Below are 25,850 nucleotides of genomic sequence, written 5' to 3'. Positions count from 1 at the left end.
ACTACACATAAGTAATCATTTTTTAAAGGCTTTATTTTTTTTCTGTGGCTCAATTTGAAATTAAATTGAAACCCTACTACGCGTAAGAACCATAGTCAGATTTGGTGACTACATTCATTTAAATAGATGCACCGATATTTCTTATATGTGATTACGCAGGAGCTTAAGTTGAGCTTAAGTCGATTAAAATTACCCACAACATCTAGACCACCGCATTTAAACACAAGCACTTGCCTTTAAGTCCAAAACAAATGGGAGATAGAACAAGTGGACTGAAGAAGCAGATCAATTTTTTTTGCTCTCAACTTTAATATGATGTAACATAAAACTTAGGGACAATTAAAAAAAAAATAGCAAGTGAAAAGAAAGACTAACACAATGATATATAAATGAGAAATTGGCAAGCATTCAAATAAACATTTAGAGACTAGTGGGCTTTTTTTTTTTGCTTAATTTAATAATATGGATTCCACTCTCATTATTTAGCAGTGAATTAAATATCACTTGCATGCTAAACTAGAAGTACAGCGGCAGGAAGTGTGGTGTGGAAAATGCCATATCTACTGCTGAGTGTTATAGCACAGACTGGACAGGTCATGAAAAATATTTATTCATATTCATCTGCCGTGCTCGCAGCTCAAGTAAGTGGACTTCATTTTATTCACGTAAAATTCTGACCTTAACTTAAGGAACGTCTCAGATTGAGAGGCTGTGTATTAGATGTGTAATTAGAGACTCACTTCGGTTTTAAGTCGCGCACAATTCCTGTGCAAACACGGAAATCTTTACAAAACACACAAATCCTGAATAGCAGTGTGCACAAGTTTGGTATTCACATCTAACTATGCACAAGCTCAATCCAGTCCAGTAGTTTATTACGTAGTTTTTTACCTAATAATGTGTGTATGTTTCAGGCACTGGAGTCAGATTAAACATGAAGTACAGCGCTCCTTTGACCAAAGCAGTGCAGAGTTCACGCTGGAAGAGATTGTGGTGCTGGGTCTGGATCATTATGCTGAGCGCATCTGCGAGATCTCTGGAGCTGCCAGCAAAGAGCTTTCCATAGAACAGGTAACGGAGTACACCTAGAGCATTGTTTCACAGAATCTCTTCTGCCTGTGTGTATACGTTTCCACATTTTCACACCTCCACTCCTGCTTTTTTCCTCTGTTTCTCTCTTGAGGTATGTTCACTTTATTCACACTTTTTTTTTTTTTTCATCCTTCTAACACTCTGTTGACTCACATAACTCTTTGATGATTAAGTTAAGCTTCCACACTTTTAGCTCCTGCTCCGGGGCTCTTGCTCTCCTGGCCACCGAATTCCTCAAGCCCTTTACACGAGGAAGAGAAAGCAAAGTCGGGATTTAGAAGGCAGAGGTCACTGAGAGAAATGTCGGAGAGTATCCTGTGAGTGGCCTTCAGTCATTAACCTACTTACAATGGACCCATGCTATCAGTTGTTCAGTCAGCGGTTGATGTGAAGAGTAGAAGGTTCAAAGAAAGATCAGGGTCTGTCGGTACAGTAAAATATTAGGGTCAACGTTACTATAAAATTTTACAGTTCAGAAACTGATAAGCGATTGCCCAGAAGGCCTGTGTGTGATGACTGCTGCGTAGTTACTGGCTGAGACAGCTCTCCTGGGAATGCAGCTGTAAGTCCTGTGTGGTGACCATGGGGGAAATGAGCCCTACACTTAATTTCCTGCACATCAGTGCTCACTGGCCCTGCAGAGGAGAACCAAGAGACTCTTCCTCTGACTTCCTGTCAGCCAGGAGACTGTGGGAGTCTGTCTCTTCCTCTCCTCCACCCTGTCATTCTCTCCCTGGCTTAGGATTCCCAGACGTGCTGCTTCGTGCTCGCAGAGGTTAAGAAAACACCGTGAGCAGCAGTGGGAGGACGGACTTGTTTGAAGAGCCTGGAACCGCCCAAAGCATACCACAGTTCACTTAGAAGTCATGTTCAATCCAGAGAGAAAATAAGACAGAGAGAGTGAAAAAACGAAGGCGAGAGAGTAAATGGGAAGTGACACCAGTGCGTTCCTCCACGTGGCTGGAGTTTCGAGAATGATCTTCTCTCTGATGAAGACAGGATTCTGCTGTTAGTCAGAACAGTGGTCTCCTCTAGAAGAAATAATAGCCCTCAGCTAATTTTTCCCTTTTATGCTTTTTTTTTTTCTTTCTCCACAGTCACTGAAGGGAATCGCTAAGACCTGGGAGGAGATCTCCCTTGACATCGCTCCCTACAAAGACAAAGGTCACCATAGACTAAGGTGAGGAAGGGAAGGTTACAATTCACAGTCTGAGGGTCAAGAGGTCTCAGACCCTTAGGTGCTCAATAAGAGGCAGCTAGGAGAGTTAATGAGATGATTAAATCTCTCTGAGCTCCCATTCATTCCCAGGGAGAGGGATTGAATCTCTCCTTAGGGGCCGGATTTAGGGATGTTCATGCTGTAAACTGCAATTAAGATCAATTTCTGTTCCTCATGTTATCAGCATCTATTTCCTAAGTTTAGATTCAAAGAAGCCTGAGTATGAGCTTGTACTGGCTGTGAATGTCATCAGTAACTAATGACATTGTTAATGAACTTATTCTCAGATACAACTAGCAAAGTCATAAATGGACAGTATTACTTCAAATTAAATTGTTTGCCTAAACAAGTAGTCTTCATTTACAAAATGCCAGAAGTGTGCAGAGCTTCATTAGGGATACAGTTTTACAGCATTTCAATTGTGATTCATTATCTAGTTTTTTCTTTTCTCTATGTAGTGTTCATGTCTTTGGTATTTTTGTGCTTCTGCCACTCAGTCCATCCATGAGATTCTCGTTAGTGCGATATCTCTAGAATGAGTGGTTGAATGATTGTAGGGTTTACAGTTGTGCCCAAAAGTTTGCACTCCCCTTGCAGAATCAGCTAAATCTTTATACTGTTAACAAAATAAGAGGGATCATAAAAATCCCATGTTGTTTTTTATTTAATACTGTCCTGAATCTGCTATTTCACATAACAGATGTTTACATACAGTCCACAAGACAAGATAATAGCTGAATTTATAAAAAAGTACCCAGTTCAAAAGTTTACATACGCTTGATTGTTAATACTGTGTGTCGTGACCTGGATGATCAGTGACTGTGTTTATGTTTTGCGATAGTTGTTCATGAGTCCCATGTTTGTCCTGAGCAGTTAAACTGCCCACTGTTCTTCAGAAAAATCCTCCAAATATGTTTACACGTATGCACATTATTTGCTTTTCCAGCATCTTCTGCATATTTGATCCCTTTCTAGCAGTGTCTATATGATGATGTGATCTATCTTTTCACACTGAGGACGACTGAGGGACTCGTACACAGCTATTACAACAGGTGCAAACATTCACTGATGCTCAAGAAGGCAACGTGATACAGTAAGATCCAGGGGGATGTAAACTTTTGAACAGTGTAATTTTTTTTTAATTAATTCAGCTATTATTTTGTCTTGTGGACTATATGTAAACGTCCGTTATGTGAAATAGCTTATTCAGGACAGTGTTAAATAAAAACAACGTGGGATTTTTATGAACCTCTCTTATTTTGATAACAGTATTAAGATTTAGCAGATTCTGCAAGGGGTATGCAAACTTTTGGGCACAACTGTATATTGATTTTTCATTGGAACCAGCAGATTAAACGATTTGAGTTTTGAATTGAACCAGACAGGGTCACGGTCACAGCAAGGTCAAATGTCTGAAATAGGTTATCTTCAATAGGTTCCTTCCTGTTTGAAATACATTTTAAGGCATGTTTCAGGCATGCAAATTATTAACAAGAAGGACTACACTTGTTGGGGCAGCTGAAGCATCACCATTGGTACTGTTGGCATCAGTATTGTGTATTTTTTTCTAAAATAGTAGAAATAGTACAAATGAGCAGGTGGGTCCAAACTTTTGACTGGCAGTGTAGTTGAAACATGGAAAAATTAAACAGTCCCTGACTGAAATATCAATTGTCACAATCTGTGATTTTGTGGTGCTTCAGCAGAAATGGCTCCAGATGCTACATGTCTCCAGAGTGAATTTTGTTTCTGACCTACTGCTGCAAGAAAAAAAAATCACAACAAATAAAAATACCACTTGCATCGTACACATATGCACCCCTTCTGAGTGAGCATTCCACCCATGTAAATCAATCGAAATGTATGAGTGCCTGGCCTTCCAAAGAATACTCTTGCATCCACCCAACAATTGCTTCTCAGCGCCACAGGATTCGATCGGTAGAGTTATTCTCTTTAAAAATCTAACGATCAGAAACACAGTTAGGGAACACAGTGTGGAGCTACATGTGTACCCAGCCGCAGCCACACACACACACACACACACACACACACACACACACACAAACTAGGCCACAACCACGGTTTGTCTTGTGTACCCAGTAGTTAAACCCCTAGCCCTTCAGCAGCTTTCCCACCTCTTAATTGGAGAGTTGTCCTGATTGACTTTGCCTAATTGATGTATTGAATTATTTTTACCACAGCCTAATTGAACCATAACTTTCATGTGTTCCCAGTCGAAGGGTAATTGGCGGTTTTGTGCAGAGAGGAGGGCTGGACGTCCACAGAGGGCCCATTACTGGCTTCATCAGATGCAGCGTTATGGTGCCTTAATGTGAATATATTAGCACCAAAGCAGGCCAGCAGCTTAAAAACACTATTCCTCAATATGATGGAATAGTGTGCTGCAGGGGAGTGCTGCTACATGCAAGAGCACAGTATTTCATGTGGCATTTTGATATTAGTCTTGGTGACATACCTAGCAGCCCCCTGGGTAAAGGGAAAGGAGGGAGAAAGAAAGGAGAAGATGCAAATTGAAAGAGGAAAGGAAAAATAATTTAACAGTTTTAAACATCCAAACTACCTGGATAGTATAAAGCAGGCATTCTCATATTTTTGCGGCAAATATAAAAATGAGTGTTTCAAATTTTTGACCGCTTATAATTTTAGAGCAGGTTTATTTTATGAACATAATTCGACTATTAAAATACTAGGGGCCTTAAATAAATGCTACCAACATATTTATTTATTGGAGCCATTAGGGCTTTTTATTCATGAACTTTTCAGACAGACCTACCTGAAACATACATTTGGTGTACAGATGTGAATATTTAGAATATCTAGTTCACTATCTCAGAAACAAAAAATAAAGTTGATATTATCAACAGTTTAATTTTGCCTCAGTGTTTTGTAGCTTGCTTTTATTTTGTGAAATAAAAACAAACCTTTGTGCTACCGCCCTTTGCCATGATAACAGCTCTGAGTCTTCTATTGTAATGCCTGGTGAGGTTGGAGAATACATGGTACGGTATCTGAGATCATTCCTCCATACAGAATCTCTCCAGATCCTTCAAATTTCGAGGTCCACGCTGGTGGACTCTCCTCTTCAGTTCACTCCACAGGTTTTCTATGGGTTTCAAGTCAGTGGACTGAGATGGCCATGGCAGGATGTTGATTTTGTGGTCAGTAAACCATTTTTGTGTCGATATTGATGTATGTTTTGGATCATTGTCCTGTTGGAAGATCCAACCACGGCCCATTTGAAGCCTTCTGGAAGAGGCAGTCAGGTTTTCATTTAATATCGGTTGATAATTGTTGGAGTCCATGATGACATGAATCCTAACATAATGTCCAGGTCCTCTGGCTGAAAAACAGCCTCAAAACATTAAAGGGCCACCACCATATTTAACTGTGGCCATGAAGTACTTTTCCATATGGCTACCTCTCTGTGTGTGCCAAAACCATCTCTGGTGTTTATTGACAAAAAGCTCTATTTTGGTTTCATCTGACCATAGAACCCGATCCCATTTGAAGTTCCAGTAGTGTCTGACAAACTAAAGACGCTTGAGTTTGTTTTGGAAGAAGAGTAGAGGCGCTTTTTTAAAAAAAAATAAAAAAATAAAAACCCTTCCAAACAACTAGTTTTGGAGATTTTCTGACCCCAAGACACAACTAACTTCTGCAATTCTCCAGCTGTGATCCTTGGAGATTTTTGGCCACTCGAACCATCCTCTTCACAGTGCGTTGAGACAATATAGACACGCGTCCAATTCCAGGTCGATTCATAACATTTTCAGTTGACTGGAACTTCTTAATTATTGCCCTGATGGTGGAAATGGGCCTTTTCAGTGCTTGTGCATTGAGGTTTGGCCAATGTGTCACCTCGTATTTATACCCCTGTGAAACAGGAAGTCATGGTTGAACAATTTCCTGTTCCTAGTCACCCAGGTGTACAAAAAAAAAAAAGTGAATATACTTCAAATATATTTTTCTCATATGAATTCATAGGGGTGCCAATAATTGTTGCACACCAGTATTTAACAAATTTATATTTTTTGATAAACCTGTGTTTTGTTTGATATCCATGAGAGCAGAGTATTTTTGTGAATTTTTTAACAAAAGATCAAAAGGTTAAACAATAAAGACAATTTTTCACAGCCGCCTTTGCTCATAAATATCAAGGGTGGCAATATTAGCGGAGGCACTGTACGTCTATCGTGAAGGAGCTCAAATAGCAACAGAAACACTATTGTACATGTATTACACAAAAGGGGACAATGAATTTCCTCATTTTTATCTGAAAAGGTCTGAGAATTCACTTCGGCGGCCACTGCGAAATGTTCTGTGGAGGAAAAACAGTGGTTATTGAGCGATGTATATACCAGCAGCTGCAGTTTAAAATCAATTTTACAAATTAGTGCAAGCCAGTGTAAGGATTTTAGGATTGGTATGATATGTTCCTTTCTCTTGGTCTTTTTTTTTGGTGTAATTTTGTACCATTTAAAGAGCCCCTTCCCAGATTTAATAACGTAAAATTGCAGTTGAATCTGACATGATTTGTGCTTGGGTTTAAGTTAAATTAAGAAAAATAAACAACTTACTAAAAGAATCACATTAATATAACTGGCCTGGTTTTAATCCCATTTAGTCACTTCGGCTTGTAACTATACTGCATAACTATAATACAGTTGTAGTTGTGTTATAGTTGGTAAAGATCTACAATGTCTTTACACCATTAAACATTTTTAACTGAAATTTTGGATCCTTCGCTATACCATACAGACCCCTGGGATACCTTGAACTCCCTTTGGGAGACCTGGACACATATAAAACCTCGAGATTACATCACCCTCCATAACACAAAATAAAAAAAAAACACTGCACAGGTCCACAGGAAAACAAGACAAGATTCTACTATTTAGTCCTTAAGTAAGTGCTCTGGGACAGAAAGAAAATCTCTATTTGGATCAATTTAAATGATGATCGTAGCATTTTGTTGTTTGATTGGGACCATCAGGGAGTTTCACACAGCACGGTCTATTCTCAATTATTCAAACTAGCCTGAGAGAAATGGAGAAGAGCGATGAGACACTGTAAATATATTGCAGCCAAGTACACACTCCACTCTAATGGAGTCATTTGTACGTCAGAAAAACAGACCCTGGACACATCCATATTCAGCTTGAAGCTTTGTACATGTGCTGAATTAGGAATGAGGTTGATTGAAGGATTGTGTGTATTTCGTTTTTTATTTTTTATATAATTTTTTAATTACTGCGCTATTACCAGGGCAAGGAGAGAGAATGTGTGTAAATATGTTTACACAGTCTTTTGTGTGCACTTGTTTGAATTGTACAGTGTGCCGATGTGGGTCTGTGCAGGCTTTTGTTACCTGGCGTATAGGTCTATGCTCTTGTGTGTTTAGATTAATGAAATGTGTGGGACATGCTGATCGTAAAGCCCAAAAGGCTGCTTCTCTGTTTTCTGAGCTGTCATCCTCCTGCAGTCACAAAACCCACCCACGCCCACCTCAGAGAGAGGGAGAGAGGGAGAGAGAGAGAGAGAGAGAGGGAGGGACAAGCATGGGTTGCTGTCACACTGATGAGTAGGGAGATGGAGAAAGAAAAAAGGAGGTCTAAAAAGAGAGTGAACAGTAGAAGCTTGGAGCTTAAAGTGGTCCCTGTGACACGCCAATCTCCTCTTCTATTTATAGCGGTAGTGCAGCGAGAGGCCGTTCATTCGCTCTCTCCCTTTTTCCCATGAATCTCTCAGCTTGTTAACACACGGATCCCATGTAGAAAAAAAGAGATTCTATCAGTGTTAGCCTTTCTTCTCCTTCACATTTACTTTCTCTCTCTCTCTCTCTCTCTGTGTCTAAAGCATACTCTTTAGTATTCAGGTATGTGCTCTCCGAGACAGAATCAATTTCATATTACTGTGCCTCACAGTAACGGGTGGCAGTGTTCCGAGAGTGCAGCGATCGTACTGTAGATGATATTAAACATTATGTGTGGATGTGATTATGTGTATGTTTGTGTTATTGTGGTGTGTTTAGACACTGAGTCCAGAGCATACAGCTGTCAAATTCTTATAAAGGTCGCATTGAACTATAAAAACGTATGTAAAAATCTTCATGATGTCTTCACACAGGGATATATTTGTATGTAGATTTTAATTTAAGCCTCTTAGAATGCTCAAGATTGCTCAGTTACACATTTAGGGTCAATTTATAATGGGAAGGGTTCGAGTCTCCGTCTTAATATTTTTAGGGGGTACCTAGGTAAGTATAGTGTGCAGGCAGAACATTTTAAGTTTGAGACTTCTCTTATTTATTTGAGACTGCGCATAATTTTTAAAAAATATTTCCCTTACTTTCGAGCTTTCAAATTTCCATTAATTTCAACAAGAAAGTGGGGGGGGGGGGGTTTAACTCTTATTTAGTTGTAAGAGTGCAGTTGTTTTTTTTTTGTTTTTTTTTAATCCCTTATTTCGGGTTGAATATCTCCCGTGGGGGACCAGATACGAACCTGAAGTTTTCACAGAAATCTATCCTCTATAGTAGCATTCTGCTGTAAAAAGTGTGAGTTTGAGATTGGATGTAAACTCTGCATTACAGTGGACCTCAAGGGTCAGATTTGAAGAACGAGCCTGATCCATCACGTTGGTACAGGTATACGTGAATAGATTTTATTCACATATGGAAGTACAGTGTTCAGTTGGGTGTTTTACAAATGAACCGTGTCATAAACAGAGCTGTGGTGTTGTTTCTCCTGTGATAAAAGCAATAAATGACTACAGCTCAGAAGTACATCCATATGTGGATAAAAATCTATTCAAGCATACAGTACCAACTCTACTACCTGTACCAGCATGGTAGTTCTTCAAATCTGGCTCATGAGGTCCACTTTCCTGCAGAGTTTACCTCCAATCTCAAACTCATCATTTTTACAGCAGAATGCTACTATAGAGGATTTCTGTGAAAATTTCAGGTTCGTATCTGGTCCCCCATCAGAGATATTCAACCCGAAAGTAAGGGAAACTTTTTAAAAACTTGCACTCTTAGCCCTATTTAAAAAAAAAAAGGTGAAGTCTCAAACCTGAAATCTTCTACCTGCACACTATATGCACCTAAGCACCCTCTGAAAAATTCTGACTGAGAGCCAAACCAAATAAAATGACCCTAAAAGTGGAACTGTGATCAATCTTGAGCATTACATTTGGACTTAAGATCTAAGTCTAGGGAACATGAATGTATTTATATATGTTCATGATGCTTGTAATGTGCTCTAGAGAACAGGTTTCGTTCCAAGGTGCTAGGACCATCCTGAGCCGAGATGTTGAGGTTTCCGTAAACAGCTTTATAACCTGAATTTGATGTGTGCCTGGACTCAAAGATGGCCGTCGTCGTTAAACCAAGTAAAATTTAATAAACTAATAAAAAAAATAAAAATAAAAACTAGTGGTTTTGCAATGACAATACATGGAGGTAATCACTCAAAAAATAAAATAAAATAAATAAATAAATAAAAACATTGAACAACCTGCACTTGATTTGGAATGACTCATGTATAGTGCTGTGAAAAAGTATTTCTTCTGTTTTTGTGCAGTTCTCATACTGAATTGTTTCAGAAATTAAAACCGGTAATCTGAGCAAACACAAAATATCATTTTTAAATGATAATGTTATTTATTGAAGCAAAAATGTTATCCAATACCAACTGGGCCTGTGTGAAAATGTATTTGCCCCCTTAGTTGCGAATTCCCCAAATCTATGAAACTGCATTCATAATGGAGTTCAGCTGTACTAGACACAACCAGACCTGATTACTGCAAAACCCTGCTCAACCACATCACCACTTAAATAGAACTTTATTAACAGCATGAAGTTGGTTAAAAGATCTTACGCAGTAACACGCTATGCCAAAATTGAAATAAATTCCAGAAATGATGAGGAGGAAGGTGATTGAAATACAGTTTGGGAAGGGTTACAAAGCTGTTTCAAAGGCTCTGAGACTCCAAAGGACCACAGTGAGAGGCGTTATCTCCAAATGAAAAAACTCAGCACAGTAGTGAACCTTCCCAGAAGTGGCCGACCATCCAAAATTCCTCCAAGAGCACAGCAATTACTCATCCAGGAAGTCACAAAAGACCCAAGGACAACATGAAAGGACCCACAGGCCTCTCTTGCATCAATAAAGGTTCATGATTCCACTATCAGAAAGACACTGGGGGGGCATCCATGGAAGAGTGGTGAGGCAAAAACCATTCCTAACCCAGAAGAACATTAAGGCTCGTCTGAATTTTGCCAAAACACACCTTGATGATCCTCAAACCTTTTGGGAGAATGTTCTGTGGACTGATGAGTTGAAAGTGGAACTGTTTGGAAGACAGCGGTCCCGTTACATGTGGCGTAAACCAATGACCGAATTCCACAGAAAGAACATCATCAAGCATGGTGGTGGAAGTGTGATGGAGTGGGGATGCTTTGCTGCTTCAGGGCCTGGACAACTTACAATAATTGAGGGAAACATGAATTCTGCTCTCTACCAGAAAATCCTAAAGGAGAATGTCCGGTCTTCAGCCTGTAATTTAAAACTCAAGCGTAACTGGATTATGCAGCAAGACAATGATCCAAAGCACGGGAGTAAGTCCTGGAAGTAAGTGAAAGACTGATCTCGGAAGTGTTTTTTTTTGCAGTTATTGCTGCTAAAGGTGGTACAACCCGATTTTAAGATTTTAAGAGGGGAATTAGTTTTTCACATTGGTGATAGGTGCTGGATAACTTTTTTGCTCCAATAAAAATAAATGAATAAATAAAAAACTGTATTGTGTGTTTACTCACCCTGCCTTTGTTTTATGTTGCATTTTGTTTGAAGATCTAAAAGTATTTAGTATGAGATACACACACCAACAGAAAATACTTTTTCCCAGCACTGTATGATTTTTACGATCAATTTATTTTTTTAACACTTTTAAAAAATAATAATAATAATAATTTTAACACATAATTCATTTACTTTCACATGTAATTTCTATGTACGATACATTTAATTTAAAATGTTATTTTTACAGGGGGGGCACAGTGGCTTAGTGGTTAGCATGTTTGTCTTACACTTCCAGTGTTGGGGGTTCAAATCCCAACTCTGCCTTGTGTGTGTGTGTGTGTGTGTGTGTGTGTGTGTGTGTGTGTGTGTGTGTGTGTGTGTGTGTGGAGTTTGCATCTTCTCCCCGTGCTTCAGGGGGTTTCCTCAGGGTACTCTGGTTTCCTCCCAGAGTGCAAAGACATGCATTGTAGGTTGACTGGCGTGTCTAAATTGTCCATAGTGTGTGCAGTTGTGCCCCGCAATGGGTTGGCACCACATCCGTGGTCTCCCCCGTGCCTTGTACCCCGAGTCCCCTGGGATAGGCTCCAGGCTAGATTTTACAGTAGTCAGTGGTGTTCAGTGTAGCACATCTAATAGTAGCTACCCAGCTAACATACCAATCATTATAGCCTATGTTCATCAAAATGCACAAACTCTAGCCATATCCTTTACAAACAACTGATGACTGAATAAATGAACTCGTGTAGGAATTGGAGCAAGCGTAGACGCAACAGAAATGATTTGCTGCTTGCTACTGTTAGTTGAAAGCGCTCTACTGATCGCTAGTGGAATTTATATGGGGGTTGGGCTATATTTAACTGGTCACAAAATTAGTACCTTGGTGCGCAGGGTTATCGTTAATTTTTATTATAAAGGAAGTACCAGATTGTTAACTTTAACCGTAAATGTAACAAAATATCTTTCCTCCAATCCAACTATAAACACTCCAAAAAAAAAAACAAACATTTTTTCTAAAGTCTTGTTTTTGTTTTTCAACAGTATAACTCACATTATGTTATCGTGTCATTACTTGTAGTACAGAAAATTCACACCACACACACACACACACACACGCATATATATACATCGGAAAACAGTTCTGTTCTAGCCTTCTGCTGATAGTCATTGAGAGACATTATGTGTTCTTCCTGTTCTCTGCATTAGAGAGGCGCACGCACGTGTACCTGCTTGTCTCCCCACATGAATCTGTGCTTACTGTTTATTCTCCAAATTCAATGTGAGACCTCAAATTATAACTCAACCCAGGTTGAGCAGCTCTCTTGGAATTATCGACGTTGATTTGTGTCTTTATTATGTCTTTAGTGAGTCCAGACCCGTGCCATTACAAGGCACAACAGTGCCACCTAGTGTCCGTGTGTGTGTGTGTGTGTGTGTGTGTGTGTGTGTGTGTGTGTGTGTGTGTGTGTGTGTGTGTGTGTTTGAGAGCTGAGTTCATGTTGCTATTTTGCTGTTGCTTCTGGTCTGGCCATCTGCTGCAGATTAGAATTAGACTTGCGGCCTAATTTAGTTAGCGTCCCAACCCAAGCTCGCTGTTGAGGACGAGAAAGCGAGAGAGAGAGAGAAATAGAGAGCGGGGGCTTTATTAGAGACCCTGTCCTGCAGATAAACCCGCCATCCGATGGTGGGGGAATGGAAAAGATCTTGATGTTCCTGCTGCTACAACTCCCTTCCAAAATACACACACAAATCACATTCATTCAAACAGGTTATGAATTTTAGTCTTAATGGAAAGAGCAACTGTTGCATTTCCATTTATTTGGACTCTAAGCGGTTTAGGGGCCTTGAAATGGCCGAGTTTCGAAGAACACGTATTGGTGAAGTTGTGCATCCCAAACTGACACAGAAAAGAGAACATTTGTAGGAAAGTATCCTATTTGGAAGTTGACCGATTGATCGGTTTTGCGAATTAATCGCCACCGATAGTTCCAGCAAAACGTTTCTTTCTTTGTAATAATGTCCAATGTTTTACATTGAGTGTTATGATTTCATTCGGTATCTATTTTAAAAACTATCTATTGATTAATCGGTTATCAGAGGGTCCTGCCCGACTTAGTTATCTGCATCGGTGAGATCCATCTCTAACATTGTTAGTTATTTCTCTTCCTTCGCTACATACACCTTGGTCCACCTGTTGCCTCCTGCCCTGCACACACACACACACACACACACACACACACACACACACACACACACACACACACACACACACACACACACATATACAGAGGGACTGTTCATGGAACCGTCTTCATTTATTCTTGCTCAGCACGTGATTGATTATTTTTGTCCTTTAAAATATGCGATCTCTGCATGTGTCCCTACTTTAATTCATTAGAAAACTATCAGAGGTTAGTGTGTACAAATCAGTACGTGGTGTATGGGATATAGCTGGAGCTGCTGCTGTGCATTGAGCTCTCTCTCTCTCTCTCTCTCCCTCTCTCTTTCTCTCTCCCTCTCTCTCTCTCTATCTATCTCTCTCTCCTTCTCTCTCCCTCACTCTCTCCCTCTCTCTCTCCCTTTCTCTCTCTCTCTCTCTCTCTATCTGTCTCTCCTCCATCTGTCTCTCTCTCTCTCTCTCTCTCTCTCTCTCTCTCTCTCTCTCTCTGTCTCCATCTCCTCTTTCTCGTCTCGCTTTCTGTTCCAATCAGCAAACACTCTTGCACAATGCATTCAACAAACATGCCTTAAACATCGAGTCACACACAATCACTCCGGTAATAAGCATTATCATACTCAAAAGTGTGCACACGGTGACGTACAGTCAGATCTGGCTTTCTGCAGACAACTGTAATGAGTGTGTGTGTGTGTGTGTGTGTGTGTGTGTGTGTGTGTGTGTGTGTGTGTGTTTATTTGATATACCTCTCTCTCTCTCTCTCTCTCTCTCTCTCTCTCTCTCTGGTTTACTCGCTCTGTCTGTGTGTATCTGAAAAACCTGAAGCACTTATCCATACCACATTGCCTCTCTTCTCTGCGCTGCTCACCATGCAAGAGTGTAGGAGGTAATCGAGTGTGTCTATTTAGGAAAGAGAATGAATGCAGCTACTTCAGTTCAGTGCAAATGAAGGTTAAACGCATTTCCTTTGCTATTAGTCAGGTACATTTAATTTATTTATTTATTTTAAACAAAAGCCAAAGCAGAAGTTTCTCCGTTTAAGTAAATATGCTGTTGCGATTTGTAAATTCAAAATCCCGTATTGTCATGGGAAGAAAATGTATTTGACCTTTTTAAGGCAAGCAATTAAATTAAGTAATTAAAGAAATATTATAGTCTTTATCCATCTAGAGTGCATGTGCGATTGCCACAGACAATAACTTCAACACATTTTCCTGTAAACAGAAAAGAACCGAAAACTATTTACTCTAAATGTGATTATCATGGAAGTATAAGGACTATATATTCAACAAAAATCCACAACCATTACACTCTAAATTTCATGGGATCATTTTGACATGAATAAAGTCTTACCACAACGGTTCTTATGTAGTTTCATCCAACTTTCCAACGCTGGAGCGTCTAGCGGTTACTTCTGCTATCTCCAAGGTTTCGTGGGATGAGTTTGTCACGTTGGCTGTATCGGTAATGTAGAATGGGGTAGTGTTGTGGTCTCAGTGCTACATGGTCGCTGGTTCGATCCGGAGCTCAGGTTACCCTCTGTGTGACATTCTAACTGTTCTCCCCATGTCTATGTGGGTTTCCTCTAATCACAATACAGTAGATGGCCTGGCTATGCAAGGTGTGAATGTGTGTGTGCATGATGTGCTGCAGTGCACTGGTGTCCCATCCAGGATGTATTCCTGCCTTAAGGGCCTTTCACACGAGCGCGGTTAAGCGGCGCGATGACGCTCTTGAATCGAAACAAGAGATCCGTATGGAGCTATTCACACCGTGGATACCCCCCAACGTTGCACTGCGATGAACCGGGCCGTCCAATTTGATTTGAGCTTTAGATCACGTTGCTGTTGCACAAGGGGGCAGATAGGTGGCGCTAGTTCTTGTTATTATCAGTGTCTGAGAACAGGGATCAAAGTCGCAGCGAAATCCATTTTCGAATCCGTTTTCTTTCTTTTTCTGTGCTCGTGAACAGTGTGTGTTGTGGTGCTACGCGCCAGTATTTAAGTGATTTCTTCTTCCCGGTGGTCAAAGACGATAGGTCGATCAGCTGATTAGTGAGCTGCGCCACCTAGTGTGCAGGCGTGAATTAGCTGAAGGCGATCAATCTTTTTGCGTCCGGTGTGAAAGCATCGTTTGTCTGCGCTTCGATTCGCTTTATCGCGTCGCGCTCACTCTGAAAGAGCCTTCACACGCAGTATTCATTGAACAGGATAAAATGGTTATTGAAGATGGAGAATGACTTCAAATATTTTTGACTGACAAATTTATATTTCCATGTGTACTGTATATCTTCTCTGCCTGATTTCCCCTCTCTTAGTCCCCTCACCACCATCCCCCCCACCCCCTTTTTCCCTGTGATGCCTGAAGATGATTGGTGCGCCCTGACTACCATGACAACCTGCTCTGCCTTCATCTCGCTCCCCTTACCTTCCCCTTCTCCTGGTCACAGAGGGGCAATGTGTGTGTGTGTGAGAGTGTAGGTGTGAATGAGGACGATGTAAAGAAAAGTGGTGTTAAGTCATTTACTCATTCTCAAGGCGACCTCAATCGCTTCTTCTGTCCTTCACAACCCAAACTGTCATTGCCGTCACTAGTGTGTGTGTGTGTGTGTGTGTGTGTGTGTGTGTGTGTGTGTGTGTGTGTGTGTTTATATGCTGGACATGAAGCCAAACATTTCACAGAGGGGCTTCAGTTACAACAAAGGGATGTTGACGTTGAGGGGAATACAGGGAAGCAGAGAACATTTTAAAAGTGAGGTCTCCTCTCCACACACACACGCACACACACACACACACACCTGCGGCTTCTATGGACCGTGTGTTATAAAGAGACGTTTGTGCGAACGGAATAATGTCACCTTATCAGATGACTGTATGATGATATACGTATCTGAATATAAATGAAAGGTAATGCATCTGTGTGCGTGCGCATTTGTATATCTATGTCATATGCAAGGACTGTCTCATCTTTGCTCTAAAGCTGGGTCTACCGTTGGCATGGAGACGGTTGCAGCGGCGTGAGGCTGCTGCCATGGTAACGCGGTACACTTAGGAGGGGGTCGAGGGCCAATGCTGTTCACTTTGTCCTTTCTTTTGTTTGCTGCATCTTTCCCGCTGCTCCCCTGCCTCAGAGGAGAGAAAATGGTGGGTTCAGATAGAAATGGGGGTTTGTGAGATTGAAATATTGCAGAGAAACAGATGTTATTGTCAGCATGCAGGTTTCTGTCAGTGATGGTGTGTGTGTGTGTGTGTATACACACACACACATATTTAACCAATTGTGAGGATCAAAAAGACACAAATATTCTCACAATCACCAGTCCACAAAAAAATACAGTAGTTTTAAAGAACCAAAAGATTTCCTTCTGGTTTAGATTTACAGTAATCAAGCTAAAAGGAAGTCCTTACGATAACAGCTTGTGTACGTATGTGTATTTAGAGTGTGTTTTGTGTGTGTGTGTGTTCTGTCTTTAGAGGTACAGAGGAAGTATTCCAGGCTCTGGAGGATAACCAGGTGACTTTGTCCACAATGAAAGCCTCACGCTTTGTCAGGGCTTTTGAGAAAGAGGTGGACCACTGGGAGCGCTGTCTGTCTCTCATACTGGAGGTCATAGAGATGATACTTACCGTCCAGAGACAGTGGATGTACCTGGAGGTAGACACACAAAAAACACACACACATCAACGACCCACCAACATATTTGACTGTGTGTACGAGAGCTTGAATTTAAACTTTTTTTTTTTTTTTTTTTTTTTTTTAATAAACCAAACATGACAGTAGTGTGCATGCATCTCTCACCATCCTCCTCTCTCCTCACTTCCTGGTGATGTTTTAGCAGTTTTTTTTGTGTGTGTTTATTTGTTTACCGTGTATGTATATTTTATATACATGTTATTCTCAATCACAGGGACACTAGCCAATAATGGGCGTCTGTGAGCTCATACGTGTAGAAGAGGACAGATAGCACTTTTCTCTGGGTGTGTTACTCTGTCCTGTCCCTATTTGTCGTCCAGGGCAACAGAGAATAGTCAATCAATTTCCTATTCAAAATATATTTATATGTAATGTTTATTTACTTTTTTTGTTTGTTTATTATATAGTCAATGGAGTTGAACAATATCTCATAAACCAGCACTGACACATCTGTATGCATGATTTCACTCCCCAGACGCATTAATGCATGCACCTTGGTAAATCTTTTGCACTGTTATAGCTGTATTTTATAGCTATATCCGGCTAGATATTGCGTTCACATGTGCACGTGCAGTACACGTCATTTTCCAGTATGAGCAAACATGCGCAAAGATTATAGGTCTTGTTTTTTTGGAACTGTCCAAAGAAATCATCTTCTCAAACGCTCCAGCATATTGTTTGTTGTAAATGAGATCAAGTGGTTAACCAGGCATTCACAAACACATATGCACATCTGCAAGACTTCACTGATTAAACATGAGCTCACACTTGTACGGACCTCTCTCGCTCGTTTGTTTCCTTTAATAAGCTCCATATCTGCAGAGGTACAGCAGGTTTGTACTGCTGCATTAACCATGACACCAGTACCTCCGGCCTGATACGTAAACAAAAATACACACTCTCTTATGATTACACATACACGCAAACGCAGGGTGAGATTTCGGAACCAGCTGTTCGTTTAACACTGACGGGAATAGCATCGTGGCTGTCAGAATAGATATCCTGTGTGTGTGGGTCTTCACCATTCCTTTCACCATTTATTTCCAACGCTCTCTCAGAACATCTTTTTGGGAGAGGACATTCGTAAGCAGCTGCCACATGAGTCCGCTGAGTTCGATGATATCAACTCCAGCTGGAAGACCATCATGGACCGACTAAACCAAGACAAGAATGCTCTGAGAGGCACACAGCACCCAGGTAAGAATGAAGGGGTTGGGCAATGCCATGTGGGGAAACGCTGACGCACAGCATCTTGGGAGAAGGAGAACAAAAAGGAGAACAATAAATTCTTCATTTTTTCAGGATTCTATTCACTATGGTCTAGTGAGACATTCAGTTCAGATCAATATGAAAGCGATAGAGTACTTATTCAGTGTTTTATAGTGCTCGTAAATATCTAGTGAATCCACTTATTTACTCATCTTACATTGTCAGTTAAAGTACAGTATCTACGTTTTACCTGAAGACAAATGATGACACTTAGAACATGTGTAGTGTATAGGCATGTATCCGTCTCTAGAGATCAAACACAAAAATTGCTTCACAAGAACACCAGTAGTAAAATTGGCAACTCCAAAAGTGAAACTAAAATACACAGTGCTGTGAAAAAGTATTTGATCCCCATCCTGATTTCTTCTGTTTGTGTATATATCTCAGACTAAATTGTTTCAGAAATGAAAACAAAATCTAAGATGAAACAAAGGGCAACCTGAGTAAACACAAAATACAGTTTCTAAATTATGATGTTATTTATTGAAGCAAAAATGTAATCCGATACAAACCGGGCCTGTGTGAAAAATGTATTTGCCCCCGATATGGGGTTCGGTTGGACTAGACGCGACCAGGCCCGATTACTGCAAACCCTGTTCAATCAAATCAACATTTAAAGAAGTTTAGAACTTTATCAACGGTATGAAGTTGGTTAAAAGGTCTTGCGCAGTAACAGACTGTGCCAAAATTGAAGGAAATTCTAGAAGAGGAAGAAGGTGATTAAAATACATCAGTATGGGAAGGGTTACAAAGCTGTTTCAAAGGCTCTGAGACTCCAAAGGACCACAGTGAGAGTCGTTATCTCCAAATGGAAAAACTCAGCACAGTAGTGAACCTTCCCAGAAGTGTTTTGCCAAAACACAACTTGATGATCCTCAAACCTTTTGGGAGAATGTTCTGTGGATGTGCGAGTTGAAAGTGGAACTGTTTGGAAGACAGGGGTCCCGTTATATCTGAAGTAATCCAAATACAGATTCCACAGAAAGTACATCATACAGTACCTATGGTCAAGCATGGTGGTGGGATTGTGATGGTGTGGGGATGCTTGAGGGAAACATGAATTCTGCTCTCTAGCAGAAAATCCTGAAGAAGAATATCCGTCAGTCTTCAGCCTGTAAGTTGACACTCAAGCGCAACTGGATTATGCAGCAAGACAATGATCCAAAGCATAGGAGTAAGTCCTAGTCCTAGAAGTAAGTGAAAGACTGATCTCCAGATATCAGAAGTGTTTGGTTGCACTTATTGCTGCTTAAGGTGGCACAACCAGATTTTAAGTTTAAGGGGCAATTAGTTTTTCACATTGGTGATAGGTGCTGCATAACCTTTTTTTTGCTCCAGTAAAAATAAATAAATAAATAAAAACTGTATTGTGTGTTTACTCAGCTTGCCTTTGTTTTATGTTGCATTTTGTTTGAAGATCTAAAAGTATTTAGTATGAGATATACACACCAACAGAAGAAATCAATTAAATTAATTAAATTAAAACGATTTCTACATGAATAAAAATCCAAAAATACAAGCTAATATAAACTATCAGACTTAACCAAGTAAAAAATCATTTTAAAAGCAGTATAATATAACTCATTAGTTATAAGTAACATGAGAATGTGAAAGAGAGCACAGATCATTAATTGTCCCCGCTCTGTGCCAGGTTTGCCTGAGAAGCTATCTGAAATAAACACTAAGCTTGAGGAAATCCAAAAGTCTTTAGACATGTATCTGGAGACCAAGAGACAGATCTTTCCACGATTCTACTTCTTGTCCAACGATGACCTGCTGGAGATACTGGGCCAGTCACGCAACCCAGACGCAGTGCAGCCCCACCTCAAAAAATGCTTCGACAATATCAAGAGCCTGCGCATCAACAAGGTACACCCATACACACTGATAACTCCCAGATACGTAAAGAGATCTCCCTCATGATCTCCCTCCTAAGTATGGAAGAAATACTCTAAATAATACTTTTCACAAGCATATTGTATGTTTAAGTGAGTCTTTGTTACATAGGCCCCTGTCTGGTTCAAACTGTGCGTTCTAATACAGCAATAATGCACACAGTAACTAATCTGTATGTGTGTAGATCGGACCCGGCAGTATGAAGTCTGAAGCTGCTGGGATGTTCTCTGCTGATGGAGAGTTTGTGGAGTTCACTCATCCTGTTCTTCTAGAAGGGCCAGTAGAAGTGAGTTCAGAACAATACCATGTCAAATACACACTTAGGTAGTGGTCAGACTGAAATGAGTAAAGGGATTAAATGGCAGAAGAGGCAGGATTTGCAAACCACAGAAGCCTGAGCCAGCAGAAAACAGACAGGGTGGAGTGTGGTATCTTCTTCTTTTTTTTTTTTTTTTTTTATCTGGAAAAACATGAAGCATTGAACTTTTGCGTCAATATTTTCGTAGTATCAGCTTGTTGTTCACAGTTACAAAAAATATACCATTTATCTAGCTCACGTTACCAGTATATTCCATCCAAATCATTCAACACCGGGACAGTCCAAAAACTGCTCTATTTTTGGCACCCGGCTGACATGGGTGAAAAGTCCAGTATGACTGCTACACTACTTAGATTTACAAAAGACGTTTTTCCTGTGCTCACTCCAGGCAAGTCAGTTAGCTTTAAGTTTTACATCAATTCTATACTATAGTAATTTGAGTAACATTATTTAATGCTGAAGAATCACATCTGCATCGATTATTTACGCTTGTTAAGGAATACATGTTTAAAACAATCCAAATCTCATTAGCTCAAGTACCAGTTAAATGTCAAAATATAAATAAGCAAGTAACCAAGCTTTGACTTAAGTTGAACTTAAGTCAAGGACATGAGTAGTACTCTATATGGCCAAAGGTATGTGGACACTTGGCCAGTTACACCTATATGTGCTTGTTGAACATCCCATTATAGATTTAGTCTTCCTTTGCTGTTATAATAACCTCCACCCCTCTAGGAAGGCTTTCCACTAGATTTTGGAATGTGGCTTTGGGGATTTTGTATTAATGAGGTCAGTCACTGATCTCGAACGAAAAGTCAGCAGTCCGGTTTATTTCAGAAGTGTTCAGTGGGGTTGAGGTCAGGACTCTGTGCAGGTCACTCACGTTCTTCCACATCGACCTCAGCATACCATGTCTTTATGGACCCGCTTTGTGCACAGGGACATTGTCATACTGGAACAGGTTTGGAATAGCCCCTAGTTCCAGTGAAGGGAAATTGTAATTCTACAGCATACAAAGACATTCTAGACACTCGTGTGCTTCCACCTTTGTGGTGACAATTTGGGGACGTCCTATATATGGATGTGATGGTCAGGTGTCCACATACTTTTGGCTATATCGTGTATATCTGTTTTGGCTTGTTTCTTGTTAGTATGTATGTAATGTGTGTGTGTGTGTGTGTGTGTGTGTGTGTGTGTGTGTGTGTGTGTAGGTGTGGTTGTGTGATATTGAGCGCGCCATGCGCTGGACTCTGAAGGATAGTTTGAAGAATTGCTGCCTGGCTCTCAAAAAGATGATTGGAAAAAGAGACAAGTGGGTTAAAGATTGGCCTGGACAAGTGAGTGATCTCAGTGGTACATGTCTGTGTACATGTGTGTGCTTGTACATGTGGTAAAATCTACTCCTTTCATGCAGATGCTGATAACAGCCAGCCAGATCCAGTGGACCACAGATGTCACCAAATCTCTTATTGCAGGCAAAGAGAGGGCTGACAAATCAGCACTAAAATCCATGAAGAAGAAACAGGTCAGATAAGTGACTCCCGTGGGGGTCTTTCTGCAAACACACTGATTGATTTCCTGTGGCACAAGCACAATGATTGACTGATGCCTTCACCTTTGCTTGTAGACTTGTGGCTAGTTTTCAGACCCAAGGTCACTCGTGTAATGAATCTCAGAACAAAGGGAAAAAACTGCAGCAGATGCAAGTGTCACACAGTGCAGTGTTACAGAACAGATCAAATGTCAGATTTCGTCATGTGTCTACCGCAGGTGTCCATGCTGCACCGCTACTCCGAGTCCATAAGAGGAAACCTCTCAAAAGTCATGCGTCTCAAGATTGTGGCCTTGGTTACAGTAGAAGTTCATGCCCGTGATGTCATTGATAAATTGGCTAAAACGGGCTGCTGCGATATGAACGCTTTCGACTGGCTTTGTCAGCTCCGTCTCTACTGGGATAAGGTGAGAGAAGGGGTCGATGAGAGAATGGGAGAAAAACTGAATGAGAAAGGAGGAGATTCAGGCCCTGTAGAATATAATCAGCTCTGGTTCTATATACAGTATGTGATTAGATTAAAAACCGATTTAAAACATGTTCAGTCTGTTAGTAGTTATTATTTTATTCATATTTTGTTATTTCATAATTGAACCCTGGTATGATTTGTATGTTACTAATAGATTAATAGATTTGTCTTTCTGGGTGTAGTTTATTTGATTCATGTGCTGAATCTTTTAATATTTCTGTGATCAAATTAAAAGTACTGTATAAATAAAGATTATTACTTAGTGTTTTATGAAATAATAATCAAAGCACCATCTGTGTGTGTGCGTGTCTCTGCAGGATGTGGATGACTGTATTATCAGACAGACCAATACACACTTCCAGTACTGTTATGAGTACCTGGGCAATTCAGGCCGATTAGTCATCACCCCTCTCACTGACAGGTACTGTAACCATGGCAACACATCTGTTTTCACCTATGAAAGGTGCATTATTGGATTCCCTGGAGCCGAACGGCCTTCCTGCTCCTGTGTTAAGCTGCCGTGGTGCACTGCTGCCACTGCCGTAGGAGGAGTGTCCCTGAAGTGTTTTTCTGCATTTTTGTTTTTTTTATATAGTACAGAACCATTGCAGCTGCTCACCCTCATAATAACCTGTGGTCATTATAAGCAAAATGCATTATTATATGTCATACTCATTTTCCTAAGGACAACAAGTCCCTATACTTACATTTCTTGAGTTAGGAGTGTAATATTTGCATCCACTGATGGCTTGAACACACTCTGAGTCATACACTAGCTGCTTTGTTGCTACGTTCACTGGCCAATTTATCAGTTACACCTACACAATTACAATTAGCTGAATGTAGCCCAGTACACACCGTCATCCCACCTTTGCCCTCTCTATCAGGGAACCACTGCTGACTATTTTAGAGGTGGACCACTCTCAGCACAGCAATACCGCTGATGTGAGGTAGTGTGTATGAGGTGCAGCTTTTTTGGTATAGTTTGTTAAACACCCCAGTGCTTCAGCTGTGTTAAAAATACTGTGATCTACCAAATATCCAGAAACTGTTCATAAATTTTGTGGTCAGACCCTAATTACAGATGAAGGGATAGATGAACGTTAACATAAATGGTGCATGGAAAAAGAGCTATATTTTGTAAGACCTGCACTCTCCGTTCTTCCTGCGTATGACAGACTCATAGCAGTGTAACATAATAACACTAACACTACCAGTGGTAAGGCTGTGGTGGTCTGTTTCGACTGATGTATAGTGTACTGGCAGGTAGGTGTACCTGATAAAATGGACAGTTAGTATAGGCGCAAGGTATAGCTACTGTACCTTAGATAATTGTCAGAATATAATAGTCTTTCATTTATTAGTATTTTATTATTAGTTGTACTGTAGTTAATGATACCGATTGCATCAACAGATCATATCAACACTTCTGTGGCATTATTATAACATCCGCTTTTTCATAATAATCATTAGCATTTCAGGCGTAGATCAAGGCTGTCTACAGATGCAGAAACATTACATCTTATTACAATTCATCTTCAGGGTCAGCATGAACTAACATTGCCAGATGTTAACAGCAATATTATGAGCTGAATGAGACTCATTGGAAAGCTGACAATGGAAGGAGAGCAAATCTGTATCAGGGTGATAATGAACCTTCTTATCCTGAGAGAGTGTGTGAGAGAGAGAGAGACATTTATTTACCACGTTTTTGGCAATATTCAAATCCTAATACAATCATTTTTGACACCTTTCAAATTTGATTATATCTAAGAGAAAGGTGAAAAAGGGATAAGAAAAAGAGAGACAGACATGTTTTGTGCTTGGATGCTTGGATTTGGTGTACAAGCATTACAATGGGAGTGTGAAGATTCCACCCTACTATCAATTATTCATGGATTCCACATGGGAAGTGCGAGTCAAGAGTCAATAGCTGATTTTTATTGCATCCTTTAGAAACAGTAAAATAACACTGAAAAGCACAGCTGCAAAACGATCTTCCATGAAATGAAAGGAAACATCTAATCCTGGCTTATGTTGATGAGCACATGGCATCCTAAACCCACTCAAGGACATAGAGAATGGGCATACAGTGTCTGTCTTTGAGTGGTGTGTGTGTGTGTGTGTGTGTGTGTGTGTGTGCTTTTTAAGTCCTGAGTGTCCTTTTGTTAGCTTTCTAAGCGTGTATGGGTTTGTCTGTGTCTGTTAGTCCAGTGGTTCTCAAACCTTTTCAGCATGAGGCCCCTGTTGTGTAGGATGCATGTGGCCCCCTAGAGTCATAAAATTTTCGCAGTTTCATTTTTTTCAGTGAGAACCACTATGCTGGTCTATTTAGTTTCAGCTCTGGGATGTTGGTGCGTTTCCTCACATGAACTGCTTGCTTCAGGTCCTTCCACAATATTTCTATTGGATTAAGGTTAGGACTTTGACCTGGCCATTCCAAAACCTTAACTTTATTCATCTTTAACAATTCTTTGGTAGAACAACTTGTGTGATTAGGCCCATTGTCTTGCTGCATGACCCGCTTTCTCTTGAGATTCAGTTCATGAACAGATGTCCTGACATTTTCCTTTAGAATTCTCTGATACAATTCAGAATTAATTTTTCCATCACTGATGGCAAGTCGTCCTGGCCCAGATTCAGCAAAACAGCCCCAAACCATGATACTACCACCACCATGTTTTATACATGGGATAAGGTTCTTATGCTGGAACACATTGTTTTCCTTTTTCCAAACATAATGCTTCTCATTTAAACCAAAAAGTTCTCTTTTTTTTGGTCTCATCCATCTACAAAACATGTTTCCAATAGCCTTCTGGCTTGTCCATGTGATCTTTGAACTGCAAATGGACAGCAATGTTATTTTTTGGAGAGCAGTGACTTTCTACTTGCAACCTTGCTATGCACACCATAGTTCTCCTGATGGTGGATTCTAGAACATTAACATTAGCCAAATTGACAGAAACCTTTAGTTACTTAGAAGTTACCCCGGGTTCCTTCGTGACCTCGTGGACTATTACACCTCTTGCTCTTGGAGTGAACTTTGTTGGTCGACTACTCTTGGAGAGGATAATAGTCTTGAATTTCCTCCATTTGTATCAGTCTGTCTGACTGTGGATTGGTGGAGTTCAAACTCTTCAGAGATGATTTTGTAACCTTTTCCAGCCTGATGAGCTTCAACAACTCGGAGGTCCTCAGAAATCTCCTTTGTTTGTGCCATGATGCACTTCCACAAATATGTGCTGTGAAGATCAGGCTTAAATAAAATAGGACGCTCACTCACACCTGATTGTCATCCCATTGATTGAAATCAGCTGACTCTAATTTTACCTTCAAAATAAGTGCT

The 25,850-nt window shown here is 40.3% G+C and overlaps 1 protein-coding gene across 6 annotated transcripts in view; it reads left to right on the top strand.

Annotated features, from left to right (window-relative positions):
- Positions 1-25,850, top strand: part of dnah2 (dynein, axonemal, heavy chain 2) — a 145,985-nt gene that overhangs the window by 63,979 nt on the left and 56,156 nt on the right. For all 6 annotated transcript variants that reach the window (XM_017472857.2, XM_017472858.2, XM_017472856.2 and 3 more), the window contains 10 exons: positions 915-1,071; positions 2,190-2,272; positions 16,780-16,960; positions 18,058-18,196; positions 19,920-20,137; positions 20,349-20,450; positions 21,695-21,820; positions 21,898-22,008; positions 22,254-22,442; positions 22,822-22,925. In XM_017472857.2, coding sequence (XP_017328346.1) covers positions 915-1,071; positions 2,190-2,272; positions 16,780-16,960; positions 18,058-18,196; positions 19,920-20,137; positions 20,349-20,450; positions 21,695-21,820; positions 21,898-22,008; positions 22,254-22,442; positions 22,822-22,925 — 1,410 coding nt within the window. The remainder of the gene's footprint in view (positions 1-914; positions 1,072-2,189; positions 2,273-16,779; positions 16,961-18,057; positions 18,197-19,919; positions 20,138-20,348; positions 20,451-21,694; positions 21,821-21,897; positions 22,009-22,253; positions 22,443-22,821; positions 22,926-25,850) is intronic.

Source organism: Ictalurus punctatus, chromosome 7, assembly GCF_001660625.3.
Source record: "Ictalurus punctatus breed USDA103 chromosome 7, Coco_2.0, whole genome shotgun sequence".
Taxonomy (NCBI): Eukaryota; Metazoa; Chordata; class Actinopteri; order Siluriformes; family Ictaluridae; genus Ictalurus; species Ictalurus punctatus.
This window is presented reverse-complemented; position numbering and strand designations above follow the sequence as displayed.